This window comes from Dermacentor silvarum, chromosome 4 (genome assembly GCF_013339745.2).
Source record: "Dermacentor silvarum isolate Dsil-2018 chromosome 4, BIME_Dsil_1.4, whole genome shotgun sequence".
Classification (NCBI taxonomy): domain Eukaryota; kingdom Metazoa; phylum Arthropoda; class Arachnida; order Ixodida; family Ixodidae; genus Dermacentor; species Dermacentor silvarum.
The window spans coordinates 138,062,950-138,078,849 of NC_051157.2; the positions used below are offsets into that span (position 1 = coordinate 138,062,950).

Consider the following 15,900-nt stretch of genomic DNA (forward strand, 5'->3'; position numbering starts at 1 on the left):
CACCCACCGGAAAGGAGAAAAGTGTGACGTCTCGATGGTGCCGCCGCCCAGGGAGAACGCCAGAAAACTAGGCATGCAAGTGGTTGGAGCGATGACAAAGAGAGGGCGGTGTGAGTTTTTGCTCGCGCACATGAAAAAAATGCACAGAAGCCTAGCCATTAACAGCTTCGTTGTAAAAGGAGGAAGAAATTGATAGGACCGGATCCGTTACAGTCATAGGTAAATAAACAAGGTAGATAGAGGTTTCAAGGAAGAGAGAAAACAATAAGGAGACAGACAAAATGATGGACTGATAAATATCAATAGATTGCTTGATTAGCTAACTGAGCAGGCGAGGCAACAATTTGTTAAGGCTAGTTGGTGGGCTCGTTGGTACCGATTATTGATTCTCGATACCGAATATTGATACCGATAATTGCTCTGATTAGTGGGTGTCGCCTCCAAATCTTTGCTTTTTCGCGCTGTTATTCTGTCACTATTTGTTGCCGCTCCGTTTCGAAGGGAATGTCAATAAATCATCGTCACCATCACCAATGGCATAGCTCGGCGGCTACATTTCACCACTTTCTGAAGATCCAGGGCTTTATCTAAAACAGCACGGTGGCGCCGACATGCGAAAAGACATAAATCAACACTGATTCTATAAAAAACGGCGCCTTTGTCGCATTCTATCTCCTATTATCCCGCTGTACGTCAAAGCTTCGGGCAAGACTATCACAATGTGCGGCTTCGACCACTGCACCCATCCACGCATCAGTGATACCACGTGGCCGAACGTGATCAGTATTCATAGAAAATAAGGAAACGCAAAGACAATAATGCCGCGAAGAAGTCATTAAATACACTGTGGTAAGTAACAGACGTTAGTTCTAAGAATATTCTAATCTTGCTAATGAAAACCCTCGCGAGTGACACTAGCGCGCGTATCTGAAAACAGTGACATGCAATAGGGCGTTAGAGACGACAAAGTAAAAATTTTGTCTTTATTCAATATTGCAGCCGTGTCGTTAAAAACAGGCAGCGCACACGTAAAACATAAAACATTCCGTATGTAAATTTATTGCTTCATAAAACCAGCGCATTGTGTCTTGAGGTTCGTATGCTCATGATTAAAAACAACAGAGAGTAACTTGTTTTTCGTTTGTTTTTGACCCGCATTTGTGTTTTTTAGTAGTAGCTGGGCAAAAATGGAGATTAAAAATAATAAAGGAGGCACTCGTTTCATGCGTTATCCAAGCAGGTGCACATACATTTCAATCGCATACTAGGTGAGCAACAGACCTGCTGGCATATAGGATCGCCTGTTGGTATTTCAGTTACAAATCCAGCATGAGGCGACGAAGGCCGGCTAAGCCTTAATCGCTTCACTCAAACACCAACAGCTGAAGCTTCTCCCGTATACCTTCGTTATCGAGAGCAATGAACGCAGAGTCTCTGCCGACAGCATTGGTTGCTACGTATTAACTAGGCATTCACATGGCAGAGTTAATGCTACTGCATTCAAAACAATGATATAGCTCCCAGTGTTTCCCGACTATACTGGTTCTACAAGTACCAGCAGTGTTACGCGCATTTTTTTTATCGCAAATTCGGCTAGTTTCGCCTCTGTTACGGCAGGACGCCAATCAACAACTAGTCTAAGATCAAGAAGCCCCTAACAGCTGCAATAAGGCTTCAGCATTCCTTGTGGGGCACCTTACTCTAATAATGTAGCCCATTTCCTGCCTTAACCGATATTCATAGCACTGACGGAGCGCTGGGAACAGTCGCAAATGCTGGCAAGACGTTGACCCGCGGGCTGCTGTTGTAGTCGCCGCTAAACTCTGGGCGCTCCAGTCTTGGCTCTCCGCCGGACGATTGTTGCCGGAAGGTCGCAGCGGGGGTAACTTCGCTGAACGGGTCACTTCGGGGCTGGACATTTCAACCGGTGTTCTGGTCGTGACCGATAGAGAGTCCATTCGCGTCGTGCTCCAGACTATGGATCTCCTGCGAATGAACATGCGAACACCTTAGGACATGGAAGTTTACATTAAAAATTAACGAAATAAATCCTGATGCTTCACGCGCCAAAACCACTATATCCGGTTTTGACCACCTGGGATTCCTTAAGGAGCAGCTAAACCTAAGTACGAGCCCCACGGACCAGCGACCTCGAACACAGCAGCGAAGAGCCATAGCCACTGGGCTACCGCGACGGGTGAATTTTAAAGGGACACTAAAGAGAAACCGGAAGTTGAGCTTTATTGGTAGATTATCCTATCGCAATCACAGACATACCGTTCTTACGGCGAGAAGATGTTTAATAAGCGAGAAAATAGCGAAAAACTGAAGGATAGGTGCTGATGCCCCTTCGAATTTGCCGCACTACACGTTTGTGACGTCGGAGATTACAAACGCAGCCCGGTTGCGATTGGTCGAGAGCGATTTATCGCTGTTAATAAAACGCAAAATGAAATCCACCTGAAACGTACATAAACAGCATTTGCCAACTTTTTAAACCGTTTCAAGCGAGGAAGTACAAGTTTAGCGCAAAATTAAATTAAAAAAATGGCATGGCGCTACATGCGGTCTTGATAGTTTCGTAGTTTCGTTTTCGCTCCATGCATCATCGCGCGCGCTTGTTCCGCTCTACAGTGTTTGGTTGCGTGGCTCGAAAAACGTTGACTTCGCGGGAAACAGCCAGAAAATGCCTCATGTGCGTAGTGTTGAAGGCTGTATAAATGGTCCAAGGCGCTTGCTAAGGGTCAGCGGCACTGTTGACCCGATTGTGTCCTTTCATGTGGTGCCGCTTGATGAGCCCCGGCTCCCCGGCGTTAGCAATGGCTCAGTGCTCTGCCAATGATAAAATGGCAAAAGAGCCAGAGAAACCGATGGTGTGCTCTCTGCATTTCTCGCCATCGGATTATGTATATAATCCTGCCCTGCGGCCTTCATGCAGCCTTCATTAAACCCCCTACCAGTGCCCCTGCAGCAGCAAACTGGCGGCTCGATGAGTGCTGAATGTCACTAAATAAAGCCACGAAAGAACCATACTAAGCACGTGCGTAACTTTCTACGCTTGTTCTGTCGGGAACATCGTCGCCTGGCGGACCGGACGCCTCGCCTTCCGTCGACGAAAACGAAGCTCTGCTTTCCGCCGGCACGGCCGATGGTTCACCGCCATCGCACGCGGAAATACCTACCGCTCGAGCACGGAGGATGGCAAGAGCCAGCGGAGCCCTGTACTAGGGGCCCCGACCATTAGCAATGCCCCTTCGGGGCAAGACTTTGTAATAAAGTTTATCTACTATTCGCGCTCCGTTTCACTGAATATCGCTGAAATGCAGTCTGGCTTCCCTGGCAACCTCTTCGTTGCAAGGTTCAGCGGCAGCAACGGTATCCATCGCGGTGAACGCAAACACAGCGGCCATGCAGCCATGATGCAGCCAGCGCCTCGGCCTTTTACGCAAGCGGTGACGTATCATGGCGCATTCTGATTCGCTGAGAGCAATGTAATCTGTGACGACACTGCTTCAGCGCCAAATATGGGGTGAGAGAAATTGAGGAAGAGATCTTTGGTCTTTGTTTACGAATTTCTCCGCTAATAACTCATATTTTTGCACCCAACAAAAACTGCATGCAATTCCTAAAGGTCGCTCTTTTATTCCAGCTTAACTTCCTGTTTCTCTTTAGCGTCCTTTTAAAGTATAACATAGAAGTTTAGGCAGTAATAGTTCAAAAGTTCGAAACAACCCCCCCCCAAAAAAAATTGTGGTACGTCCACAATATTCTACTGTATAAAAATATACCTGTCTACGCGTGCAGGCATATCCCGCATACAAAAAACGAAATCTGAAAATCGTCCGAACACGTGAAATTATTTTACAAATCTATTTACTTATCTCGACTACAATTTCGCGGTCGTTACATAGCTCAAATGAGGCATAACATTTTATCTGACAGATGCTACACACTTATCGTAAAACAGGGTCGCAAGAAAGAACTTCATTGGACACACAAGAATTTTGCTTAGAGCCAAAGACCAAACTGCTCGTCGAGCCGTCGACGTTGTCGAAAAAACAAACGTGACTGTACAAGGCACTGATAGACTATAGTGAAATCATGTTTGCATGCTTGCGCTCTTGGCTGCCGACAATTGTTGCCAATCGGAATGAGACTTCCACTGATACAAGAGTCTAATAAGGCACATGTGTTGTTTTGATTTACATCTTATCTCGGATTAGTTTATCATGTGTATAAGTAATACGTTCCTTCGATTGAGGAACATATATGTATCAGTTTGTGCATATTGCATAATATGCATTCTTGGGCAGGGCAAATACAAACGAAACACGGGAAACAATACAGGACAAGGCTGGCCATTCTGCATTACATATGCAGAAGGACCAGTCTGTATTCCTGTACAGCTGTAGTTTCTTCTTTTCTTTCTTGCTAACAGTGCTAATAAAATCCAACTGATCAACCTTTATTGATAACTTTCACGGGATGTCACAAAGCTTATAACCGAGCAGACGCACTAGCATGGCGGCTACGATGACGTCAGTGCAAGCCATGTATATCTTGCGGAAGCACAGGCGACACACAGATGCTCATAAAAAATTGCAGTGGTTCCAGCGTTACGTGAGACAACTCTTCCTTCGTATCCTTCAGCTAGAGTTACTATACTGCGGGAGCCATATACATAGCGCTCCCGTAGGGAGCATATAGAGTAACTCTACCTTCAGCAGTTGAGCAGGGCTCGCGCGTGTGGCGACAAAATGTTAAGCTTACCCGTTTCCTTCCGGCTGAGGCCGACCAAGCAGCAAGTTCGAGCCCAGTTGAAGTTGCCGTTCCCGGAATTACTTTTGCTCATGGCCCCGGTAATTTGGGTCACTGAAAGGTGGTAGAGAAGAAGCTTTTGGCAATTGTTTGCCCCGATGGAATGAATTGCCTGTGATTTTGAGTTCGAAGGTGAATGTTTCCGCCCGGGCGCACTTCAAATGATGACAGTACTATTAGAATAAATTTAAACATGAACAAGCCACAAATCACTCGAATACTTCCTTATTTTTCCAAGGTTCACGTGCACTTGCAATAGTGAATTCAAACTATAAAACACACATTCGTGACTAAACCAGCCAAGTTAAAAACCAGCTATAGAGTACCTATATCTAATTCTATATCTAATTCATATGCTAATATCTACATCTATTTGCACGTAACAGGTGCTCTGTTCAAATTTTTAAAGCGGAGCTGTTAAGCTTTTCGAAAGTCCGTTTCGTGCCGACAGAAAACTCGGCCCAGCTGTGCGTCGCCGTGCCACGCAATCATATCAGTGACGTCACGGCTCAGCGAACACTTGCTTCTCCTCCGCTTGGGAGAGGGAAGGCGAAGCGCACGCATGCCACGGCGGGACTCCGCCCTACGCACGTGTGTGTTGCGAGGAGGTTGCCTAGCGAGGAGGTTGCGCGATGCTGTAAAGTAGCATCGCGCAGCATAGCGGATGCGAGGTGGAGAGGAAGAGTGAGGCAGGTGGTAGTGGGACGCGTAGAGCTGCTGCCGACGCCGACTGCGTTTCCCCGCGTTCGTGCCGAACGCGCCCGGTATCCGTGACTGCAGCCGATGCCCTTGGCGGCGGCTCGGCAGGTTTCGACCACAGAACTGGACACTCGTCGGTTCCGAAAGACTGAAGCGAGAGCTGGGGAAGCTGAAAGCAAGCGTCGCAGAAGAGAACATCTCGAGTTTAGATTGTGGGAAGCCGAGAATTCGCGTAGGCGAAGGAGCCCAGCAAAAGTTAAACTACGTGTGTCGTTTGAGACTATACTAGGCCACGGCCCCTGAAAAAAAAGTGCGGCCTGTCACGTGCATCGAAAACGGTGATTCTCCGCGGCGCCACACGTCGGGGGATGTTGTCTGGCATCGGCATAGCAAGTGCATCAGGAACGCGCTTGCATGGAATGCCGTCGCGCGTGCAAGCCGATGCGTTCCATCGCCGATACTAGCGCCGTTCGGCCCAGCCAAGCGGCCGACAATGGAAATACGGCCGTCACGTTCGCTCGCATTGCCGCGCGCTCGACGCGGCCTGCGTGCATCGAAAACGGTGTGATCTGCCGCGGCGCCACACGTCGGGGCTGTTGTCTGGCATCGGCATAGCAAATACGTCAGGAACGTGCTTGGAACGCCGTCGCGCGTGCAAGCCGACGTGTTCCACCGCCGATACTAGCACCGTTCGGTCCAGCCAAGCGGCCGACAATGCAAATACGGCCGTCACGTTCGCGCGCATTGCAGCGAGCCCCACGCGGCGTGCGTGCATTGAAAACGGTGTGATCCGCCGCGGCGCCACACGTCGGGGGCTGTCATCGGCATAGCAAATGCGTCAGGAACGCGCTTGGAACGCCGTCGCGCGTGCAAGCCGATGCGTTTCATCACCGATGACTAGCGCCGTTCGGCCCAGCCAAGCGGCCGACAATGCAACTACGGCCGTCACGTTCGCTCCCATTGCAGCGCGCCTGACGCGGCAGGCCCTGCCTTTTTTTTTTGTCCAGCGACCGTGACTAGGTTTCTCCGCTGGTCTCTGGTGTTTGCGATAGCAGAGCCATGCATAGTTTTTTTCTGTATGCGTTTCAATTTATGCTCATAATACGTGCAGAGCCTATCGAACGTACTGACAGAGTGATGGTATATCACTATTGGAATAGCTTTACCGGCACTGTAGCTGGAGCTTCGTCACAGCGCTTAAGCATGAAATGATTTATGAATGGTAAAGATTGATAGAGGTACGAAAGCGGGTGGCTGTCTCCGTGAGCAAGTTATGTTCGGAGGTGTTTGCATGTGGTGGCGCTGATGTCGCACACGACGTGGCAGCGAGGAAGCCAGGTTGATGTAGAGAGATAGCACGCAGAATTTCGCAAGTGTTGGCACTGAGATCGACTGCCCGAATATGCCTGACTCCCGTTCGCGTAATCTGCGTAAGTAAGCGGCATTGGTTGGGCACGATGAAACCAAGGCGGACCCTTGTCAGCATAGCAGCATTTTTTCACAGCTGCACCTGATTAAAAGCTCGGATGGGGTTATTGGATGGGGGATTTAAGGAGATGGTCGATATTTTTTCGTTAATAAGCTTCATGTAGAGCGGACACATTGGAAGTGTTCCAATTCTGGCCAGCATTGTTAACTATCTACGCTGACAGCTAAGAAGACAGCAGGTCCAAGGAATGGAACCGTCTGGAAGACGTCTCTGCGACAAGGCGCCACATTGTGTCAACAAGGAAGTAGTGAGAAAAGCGCTTATCATTGCTGTATTTTCACATCTTACGTGTGAGAATTCATGAACGTAACTACGCTTATATTTTTTAGCGTGGATACGTTTTTATGTGAGCAGACGACTTTTTCGTTGAGCTTCGAAGCCTTCTGCTCAGCCGCCATTTGGTTGTTTTGAGAGCTAAGTAGGCATCGTCGTTTTTTCACTTTACTGCTGTCTTCGCGAAGCTGTCTTTTTTGCCGGCTTCGTCAGAACTGGAACGAGACGTAACATGGCCGCTGTCCGCTTAACTGTCTATTAAGCTGTCTACGGCGAGTATTGGAACGCAGCCATGAGCGATGTTTGATTGAAAGAGAGCAGTAGACCAATAGTCGCCGAGAAAGGAAAGGCTTGGAAACGTCTGTGGGAGCACCTCGGGCGCAGTTAGTGGCAGCGGCCTTCCCCGTGACCTAAATTCGGGCGGGGAAGGCGGTGAAGGCGACATTTCTTACAAACGAGCTGTTGCAAAACAACGGATCACTGCGCATATCAGTAGCAGGTCGGGGTGAAACTATATTGTGGCAAGACACGAATAATTGCATGTTGCTTGTTTATTGGCGTTCTCTGTTTCCTGTCGTGCTGCTTTCGCAATCAACGTTAATGGTTAAAGTGGATTCTGACACCTGCATTTCCTATAACACTTCCAGAGAAACCCGTCATAAGCATCGCCTTACACTCCAAGAATATTTTTGCGCTAACAATACATTTAGTTTTTCGTTTTTACCGCGAGCTGGTCGTGTCTGGAATGCTTATCCCAGACGGTAGTCACACAGCCCACTGTTGACAAATTTGTTGAATTGCTGGCCAAACTGTGCTGTCAGCAACGAGTAATTGATGCTATCATTATTGTGTTTAGCACCGTTTTACTTACCAGGTGTATTGGAAATCTGTGATGTGAAATTTTGGATGATGTTTTCAATTTTATATCTCATGTGCTTATCTTTTTTTTTCTTTTGCAGTACATCCTATGTAACTGAAATAAATTGATTATGCGTTATCTTTTTGCCCTACTCAGTGCTGTCAACATAGGTCCATTATCTTTCTTTGTAGTTACCTGATTTTATACTTATGTGAATGCCTTACCGCAATGTCTGCAGACCCTTCTAACCCAGTCCTGTAAAAATCCCTGATGCGATTGACAGTATCCCGAAATTAACTTACATTCGATATATGCCGCATATTCAGTCGTAAAGATCACTCACATGCACCGTTTCAACATTAAAGAGGAGCTACAGAACGTCATGAAGCATCATGAGCTGAAGGTATGCGCGGTGGCGTAGTTCAGGCTGATGATGCTTTCCAATTCCGTCCACGACAGGAAGATAGTATATAAACATGCATCTAATTTCGCACGGGACCATATTGCATCACTTCATGTTGCTGGGCCAGTTGGTTGATACTTATTACGGTGTAATAGGGCGCTAAATGACGGGAAAGGATAGGAAAGAGAGTCACTGACAAGTGCGGCGGTTACTGCGAGTAACGCCCTTTTATGCCCTGGCGGGGGGAGGGTATTCTGCAAGTGTCCACCTAATGGACTAGGTCGATTTTGGTCTGCTGCTCAAGTGCTGATTGGCTGGGGCGCCTGTCACCTTCTGACGCGTACCCCCACCCCAGCCAATCAGAACTTCAGCAGCAGACGAAATGGAAATGTCTACTAGGTGGAAACTTACAGAATACCCCCCCCCTCCCCTACCCCTGTCTCACTCCGCTATTTTGCACCCCAATTACGCCGTAATAAGGCTATGTTGGTATGGTGGCTTGTCACGTTGGTTCTCCCGCGAGTTCTTGTAGTTTCCTTGCAATGAAGTAATTAACAGTGGTGGAACAATGACTGCTTCAGACTGGAGACCATGTTTCGACAACAGGACTCGTCTTTGTCCTGACGAAGACAATTCCTCCCGTCGAAACGCTGGCTCAGACATAAGGGATGCCTTGCTTGACCATCATTGATCAATTCAAGTTTTTGTCAACCACCGTCTCGTTTCTACTGAAGTTTGATTTCGTCCTTTCTCACGGTGCCCTTCATAAAAATTGTAACTGCGAAAGAGAAACCACTTTTTCATGCAAGTATGTGTGCCGTCTTCTATCCTCTTCCTATGTAGTTTTAAAATCGTTCTTTTTTGTTTAGCTGTCTCTATACCACGTTAAGTATTCATAGCGTCACCGCCCCAATCAACTATTTTAGGACAGCATTCTGACGAAATCCCCGAGAATAGCGTACCTTGTGCACAAACGCTGCATCACTGTTTCTACGGGCATCAAGTCATTCGGTCTGGCTGTCTGCCTTCCCCGACGACTGTCATATCTTTGCTTCCTGTTTGGAAATTTGTCATACTACCGGCTATCTGCCCAACGCATCATATTCTCTGCCGGTGCAACACTTGTTTTTTCATCATTGTGGCCGAATCAGGTATTTCTTATTCTATGTGCACTATTAGGCGTCTTTTAGTGCGTCCAGTGAGCGAGAGGAAATGCTTTTTGATAACACAGACTTGCAACAGATTGTAGACAACGCCTGAAGCTCTTAATGGCAGATACCATTCAAGGGGACTCTATGGAACCATACAAGGTCAGATGCAATCACGCTAGGCATGTCCCCAAAGTAAGGCGAAAGTCGGTGCCTAATCACCGTCGTGTAGCTTGACCCGGAGATCAGATTTCGACGATCGACGTGTGCGCTCTCCGCTATGGTTGTGCTCGAGTGTTACATGCTTTTCTGGGAAGAAGTTCACCCAATAAAGCATTAGCTTTAGTGACTCAGTTATGGTCACTGTCTGGTTTTTCAGCGTCAATACGACGTGTCTGCACTACTTTACAAATTCAACAATTCGTCACAGTTTTGATTGTGGGCAGAGATTGACTTCATGTTCTTGTGAGCCTTCATATGCATAGCAAATTATGATTGGTTGAAAAGTAAGCAGGATAAATCGTAATAAATAAAGCAGCAAGAACCTCTGATGCCACAAGTGGAAATAATAGACAAATCCATGTACTACACATCATTACTATGGTAACTGAAGAATCGCAGCGCCACATTTCTCTCTAGCATTTATAGCAGGACTCTCTATGGCACAAACCACACAGCCCCGGCAGCAGAGCTACACGAGCGAAATGACATGCTTACCGCCAGATGAGGCCTCCGCGCCAGCAGTGCATCCACGCACCCAAGAACGGCTGCGAAGGAACACGCTAAACCAAGCACCACAGTGACCAGGGCCAGCGCCGCAAGGTTTCGCTGGTGTCGATGACTCTCCACGCTGAAGACGTTCAGCCGGGTCAGAGAGGCGTAGCTGAGTACGGCGACAACCAGGCCACTGCACTGCACTCACATGTGGCACAAGTGCGAAGGCATGGCTTGAAGGATGCATTGCGCGGTGATTGTGAGGTTAGTACGCGGTAGACTTTTCGTCGCGGGCGCGGCATCATCGGGACACGCTTGATCATTGAAAGGTTGCCGAATATACACTCATACTTGGACCGTTACGTTGAAGGCCGATGTAACTCGGGATCTGAATCGAAACGCATAGCAAAGGTAGTCGTCGTAATAAATCCTACGAATAAACTTGTACGTTAGGTTCTGCATCAGGCGCTGCATCAGAGCGCACCACGACATTGGAAGCCTCCTGAGCTTGCAGCATGCAATGCCTCACGACGCAGCTGTCAATTATTTCGATATAGCGCAGCAAGGCTACATTCATGTGCGTATCAATCAGCATTGGTGTGCAGCTTGGAATGATGGAGGCAGACAACAGTTTCTTTTTCAGGCGAGTGCTTTCGCGATAAATTAGTAGCGAATAACCTGCTGCGTATTTTGGCGCCGTCGACTTTCCTGTCATACTTATTCCTTCTTGGTTGGAAATGTGCCTGTCTAATTTTCCTAAAGACGCCCGAAGAAAAATCAACTGAATTCGGTATGATGGGCAGTCTCCACAGCATCCAACGCATGCCATTTGTATCATCTGGACAAAAAATATATTAGCAGTTTGAAGTTTGAAAGTTACGGAAAATGTGGCCAGCTTAAATGTAATGCTTGTGGACAAGGTAATGCGGCAGTGGAAGATATGCTTTTGCGTCTACATGCCGCTGCCCGGGCTTTATCGCAAGGGAGCGGATTACACGGTGGACAAAGAACGAATACTGCTTGGAATGTGTGGCGGTAAACGACTCTGTAAATTCACCATGAACATTGCTAGCGGCAACTACTCAGCTAGCGAGTGGTTGGCTAGATATGTGCTAGATTTATTTTTATTTAATAGCATTATCAAGAAACATCGGCGATGGCCACTTGATTCGCTTATGCGATCCAGATTCACGTACACTCTTGCAATCTTTAATAACGTGTCAGTGATCTTGCAGCGCGAGGGGCACTCCTGAAACGAACAGCGCAGCTCATGGCGTTCGAACTGAAAAGCGTCTTGCGCACCCGAGCATACTGTCGCTGATTTTGATTCCCCTCCCCGCTACAAGGCCGCTGACACGCTGCACGGTCGACGCTCGCGCGATATTAAAAAATGCAAGGGTGTACACGCAAACCGGTGACGAGAGATAGTGCAGTGTAAGAACTCAAGGTTTAAATACCCAAGAAACTAGTTGGTTGTTATTAATTTCGCCGTAAAAATTGCTACAAACGTTTCTGTTTTTCTACCGGGACATATCAGCCACAGTGGTCGAGCCCCTCACACCAACAGGATAAAACTATAGCCTCCGGGCTACCACGGTGATTATCAGTGGTTGTAACAAGTTGATGTGCGTACTAGTTCAGTAGGGACACCCATGACGAGACGTGAACAAGAATGCCATAACCCCGCTTCGCATTGCACGTAGACTTGTAAGTGAAATTGCTCTGCTGTGTCGGACCTGATGCGAAGCCGGGTAGCTGCAGTATTTGCGTGTCGTATTGTCAAGTCAGGTAAGCAGGCAGTATGCCATCTAAAAGCAACTAGTGTTTACTGCGGCATAAGTTACATTTCAAGGAAACGATGAGATGTCGCAAACACGCACCTTCCAAATGAAAGACAAGCTGACTGTGCATGCGATGCTCCGTTAATTAGCCAATTTAGGCATAGCAGTACAATCGTAAGGAGGAGTGTGAAATTTGAACAGAATGCTAAGCTACAACAGGCGCACACAATTAACAGAGGCAAAGTGTGTGTAAAAGCAACATGACATTTTGAAGATGACTGCGCATATCAAGCAAAAATGTATATGATCCGATGATTTGAGTCACTGATCAATATTTGTGCTCCAACGCATTAACACCGGCTATAACAAATGGTGCAGCGGGTTGACTGAACAGCTGGTGTGTGTGTGTTATGGAACTCCGATTCCAGGGGGTTTGCATCATACTAACATCTGAACCTGTCCTGTGTAGCTGGTAATCATACATGCCGACCTGATATACAGAAAACGAGAACCTTCCCCCCTGAGCCACTAGGAGTGTTAAGGAATGAACTGAATTGACTTTATTCTGCAACGAAGTTGCGAGGATGACCAAGCGTAAAAGCTGCAGGGTGCAGCTTCAGGGGAATCTGGCCACGTCATACACAGGACAGCTTCGTAGCGGTTGACCGAAGGTACGCGTTTTACATAACGCTTCGAGCAGAATGCCTGCTTCGATGCATGGTGTACAGTGAAATAGACAGACGGCACTGCGCCGATACCTGCGTCCCATTCACCGTCTTTGAAGGCTGCAGTTACAATACTAAAAATCTTGACCACCATTTTGTGCCAATATTCCTTGCTTTTAACTTTTCTCGTAACACCGTGGGTTCGAAAATTATTGCACGCCGAACGATAACGAAGATAGCAGGAACGCACCGGCTTCGTCCAAAAAAGGCGGCTGCGTACGCGACGTCTAACTGCTTGAGTAATGCATGTCACTATTGCCGCCTCGTGAAACGCAGCTGTTCGCATCGCGTGACTTCGTTTTTCATAAATGTATCGGGATTATCTGCAGTAACTTGACGTGTGTCACCGCACCGCCATCACCCCTTTGTTTAGTGTTCACCATGAACGGTTGCAAACTCGTTTTCCTATTGTACCATCCGCCCTGCCGCCTAACCTCTCGCAAGGCACATATTTTACAAGCAGCTTCGCTTAATGCAGTTTACGTAATAGCGCATAAAAAGGGACGAACGCTTACACACATTCTTTTTTTTTCAGTGACGGCCGCCACAAAATTGGGTGAATCACACTCACGAGGCACATGATGTATGCTGACAACTTCAGGTACCGGCACATCTTCGTGGTGCAGTCGGCGAAGGTTCTTGCTCATGCTCGCATGGCAGTCGTTTCCTGTAATGACTAGGCTTGGGCCTCGCAGTAGCTATCTTTTTTCCATCGCCAGAAAAAAAAAAGACTTGAGGAGCCGCGATGTTCAAAAACCGCTGGGCGTGCCCACTTACACTAACAGTGCCGCGGACAGCTGCTCTACTGAATTCGCCGCCTGGTGACAACTTCGGAAAGTAGACAGGAAATGCTAGCCCATGTGGCTTAACGCTTTTTATCAAGTTCCGGAGACCAAGTTTAGTGTCCGAGTCGATGAAATCTGGCAGTTCGTAAGTCCGTTGGAAGTTGCTCGTATGCGTGTGCGCCGAAGTAGCCAGCATTAACTTAGCTGTAGATTTGTAGGAATCTGATCGATTGACCGTTTACACTGCGAGAGAGAAGTTTAATGATACGAAATGCAGAGAGGTCGGCCTGAGGTAAATTCCTCTAGCCAGCTACTCGGCGTTGGGGGAAGGGGAAGAGGGAAAGAAGAGGCGCATGATGGGTGACGATGACAAGAGGAGGAGGATGTAAAACATATGACAAGCAATTTGGCATGCTCAAAGCCTACTGCCCAGGCCCGTACTTTTTAAAAAGGTCAGTAACGCCTGGATGACCTTGAAACTCGATTGAGCGTCTGGGCAAGGGTCTAAAATAACGTCCTCCGACAAAGGTGGGCTGTCGAGACGCGTAAGGTCATTGTTCAACTTTTGACGCTCTTGCACTTACTTAGGGTAGTCACAAAGCACATCACCTAAGTCTCATTCACATTGCACAAATCACAGTCTGGAGACTCGGTGCGTCGCATGCGGTGCACGTATTCGCGCGTAAACGATACCCCCAGCCTTAGTCTGTGCATACCAGACGCATACGACGAGGCCGATCCGTCTGTATACACATTCACTGAGAAGTCATATTCTTTCGACATATCTTGAAGTGTTAAATGTCTGAAGCCGACGGTAGGTATTGGAGATTTTTGAGAAATTCTGGGAATAGGTAGACGTACCTGTATTTTGGACATTACCCGTGGGGGCATACGTGGAAGGTTAGCAGGGGCAAAGTATGATGGTATGGCAGATTCTTGGCATTTAATGGCTCTTGAAAAAGTGGAGTCCGGTCTTATGTCGGGAAGTGTCGATAAGGGGTGGCGTCCATGACGGCACAGCAGTCGCAGGAATACTCGAAGTGGTTCGCATCGTAGATAGACAGGTAAAGGGGTGACGCGAGCCTCCTCAATTGTTCCGTAGGTTGTGGTGCAATGTGGAACACCGGAGACATATCTTCAGCATCTGTGCCTGGGCACTTTCCAGCGTACGCAAACATGACCGGCTCATACTTGATAAAACTGGCAGGCTATACCGAATGTATCCGACGTAGAGAGCCTGGTACAGACGGAGTAGCGAATGCTCAGATGGACCCCACTTCATCCCGGCCAGAAAGCAAAAAACAAGCGCAGTTAATTTTTTCCTTAACATTGCAACATGCTTCGACCATGAAACAGCGCGGTCAATGACAACGCTGAGGTATCTGTGGTGGGTCAAATATGGGATGGCATTGCCATTGATCATAATTGGATGCCAACACATGAGCTTCCGTGTGAATGCTATCGCAGCGCACTTAACTGGGGCCAGTTGCAGTCCTTGGCACTGCAGGTACTGAGACGTTAAAGAAACAGCTCGCTGCAATCTTGCACAAATTTGCGGTCGCGTGAGTGCGGACGCCCATATGCCTATGTCGTCGGCGTAGGTACTGATGCGTACTGTATCAGGAATTATTTCCGCAAGGCCAATAAAGGCATCATTGAAAAGAGTCGGGCTGAGCACTCCTCCTCGAGGCACTCCACGGACCACAACGTGTCTTCTCGTTTCGCCATCATTCGTGGACATGAATACTGTACGACCATTTAGGCAATTTTCAATCCACATGTAGAGACGGCCGCCGATGCCCAAATTACTGAGGGCATCAAGAACGGCTTCGTGCAGTACATTGTCATAGGCTCCTTTTATGTCTAAGAAAAATTCTCCTACAAGTCGGTGTCGCCTTTCTTCATGTTCGATCGTGGACACGAGATCAATGACCCCATCTATTGCAGACCGCCCACGTCTAAATCCGATCATCATTTCAGGATAAAGCTCATTCTTTTCCATGAACCATTCTAATCCAGTGAGCACCATCCATTCCATCACCTTACCGACACAGCTAGCTAAAGCTACTGGCCGGTAAGCTGACATTTCCTAAGGCGATTTTCCTGGCTTTAGGAGGGCCACCACACGGCTGGTTTTCAACTGCATCGGGACTGTACTGGATGACCACGTGGCGTTATATTGCGACAGCAGGACTTTCCGACCTTC

At 47.8% G+C, this 15,900-nt stretch overlaps 2 protein-coding genes across 4 annotated transcripts in view; both read right to left on the bottom strand.

Moving 5' to 3' along the window:
- LOC119448934 (uncharacterized) overlaps nt 1-13,888 on the bottom strand; it is a 45,746-nt gene extending 31,858 nt beyond the window's left edge. Inside the window, exon 1 of the mRNA XM_049666568.1 lies at nt 13,642-13,888. The gene's annotated coding sequence lies outside the window, so the exon portion shown is untranslated. The remainder of the gene's footprint in view (nt 1-13,641) is intronic.
- Nucleotides 987-15,900, bottom strand: part of LOC119450658 (uncharacterized) — a 67,395-nt gene continuing 52,481 nt past the window's right edge. Inside the window, exon 9 of one of the 3 annotated variants that reach the window (XR_007466502.1) lies at nt 987-1,402. Coding sequence is in view for 1 of the 3 variants with exons in the window: in XM_049666117.1 (XP_049522074.1) it covers nt 1,644-1,986 (343 nt within the window). In the remaining 2 variants the exon portion in view is untranslated. Of the gene's footprint in view, nt 1,987-15,900 lie in introns of all 3 variants that reach the window. The other 2 variants (XM_049666117.1, XM_049666120.1) reach the window with 2 other exon arrangements.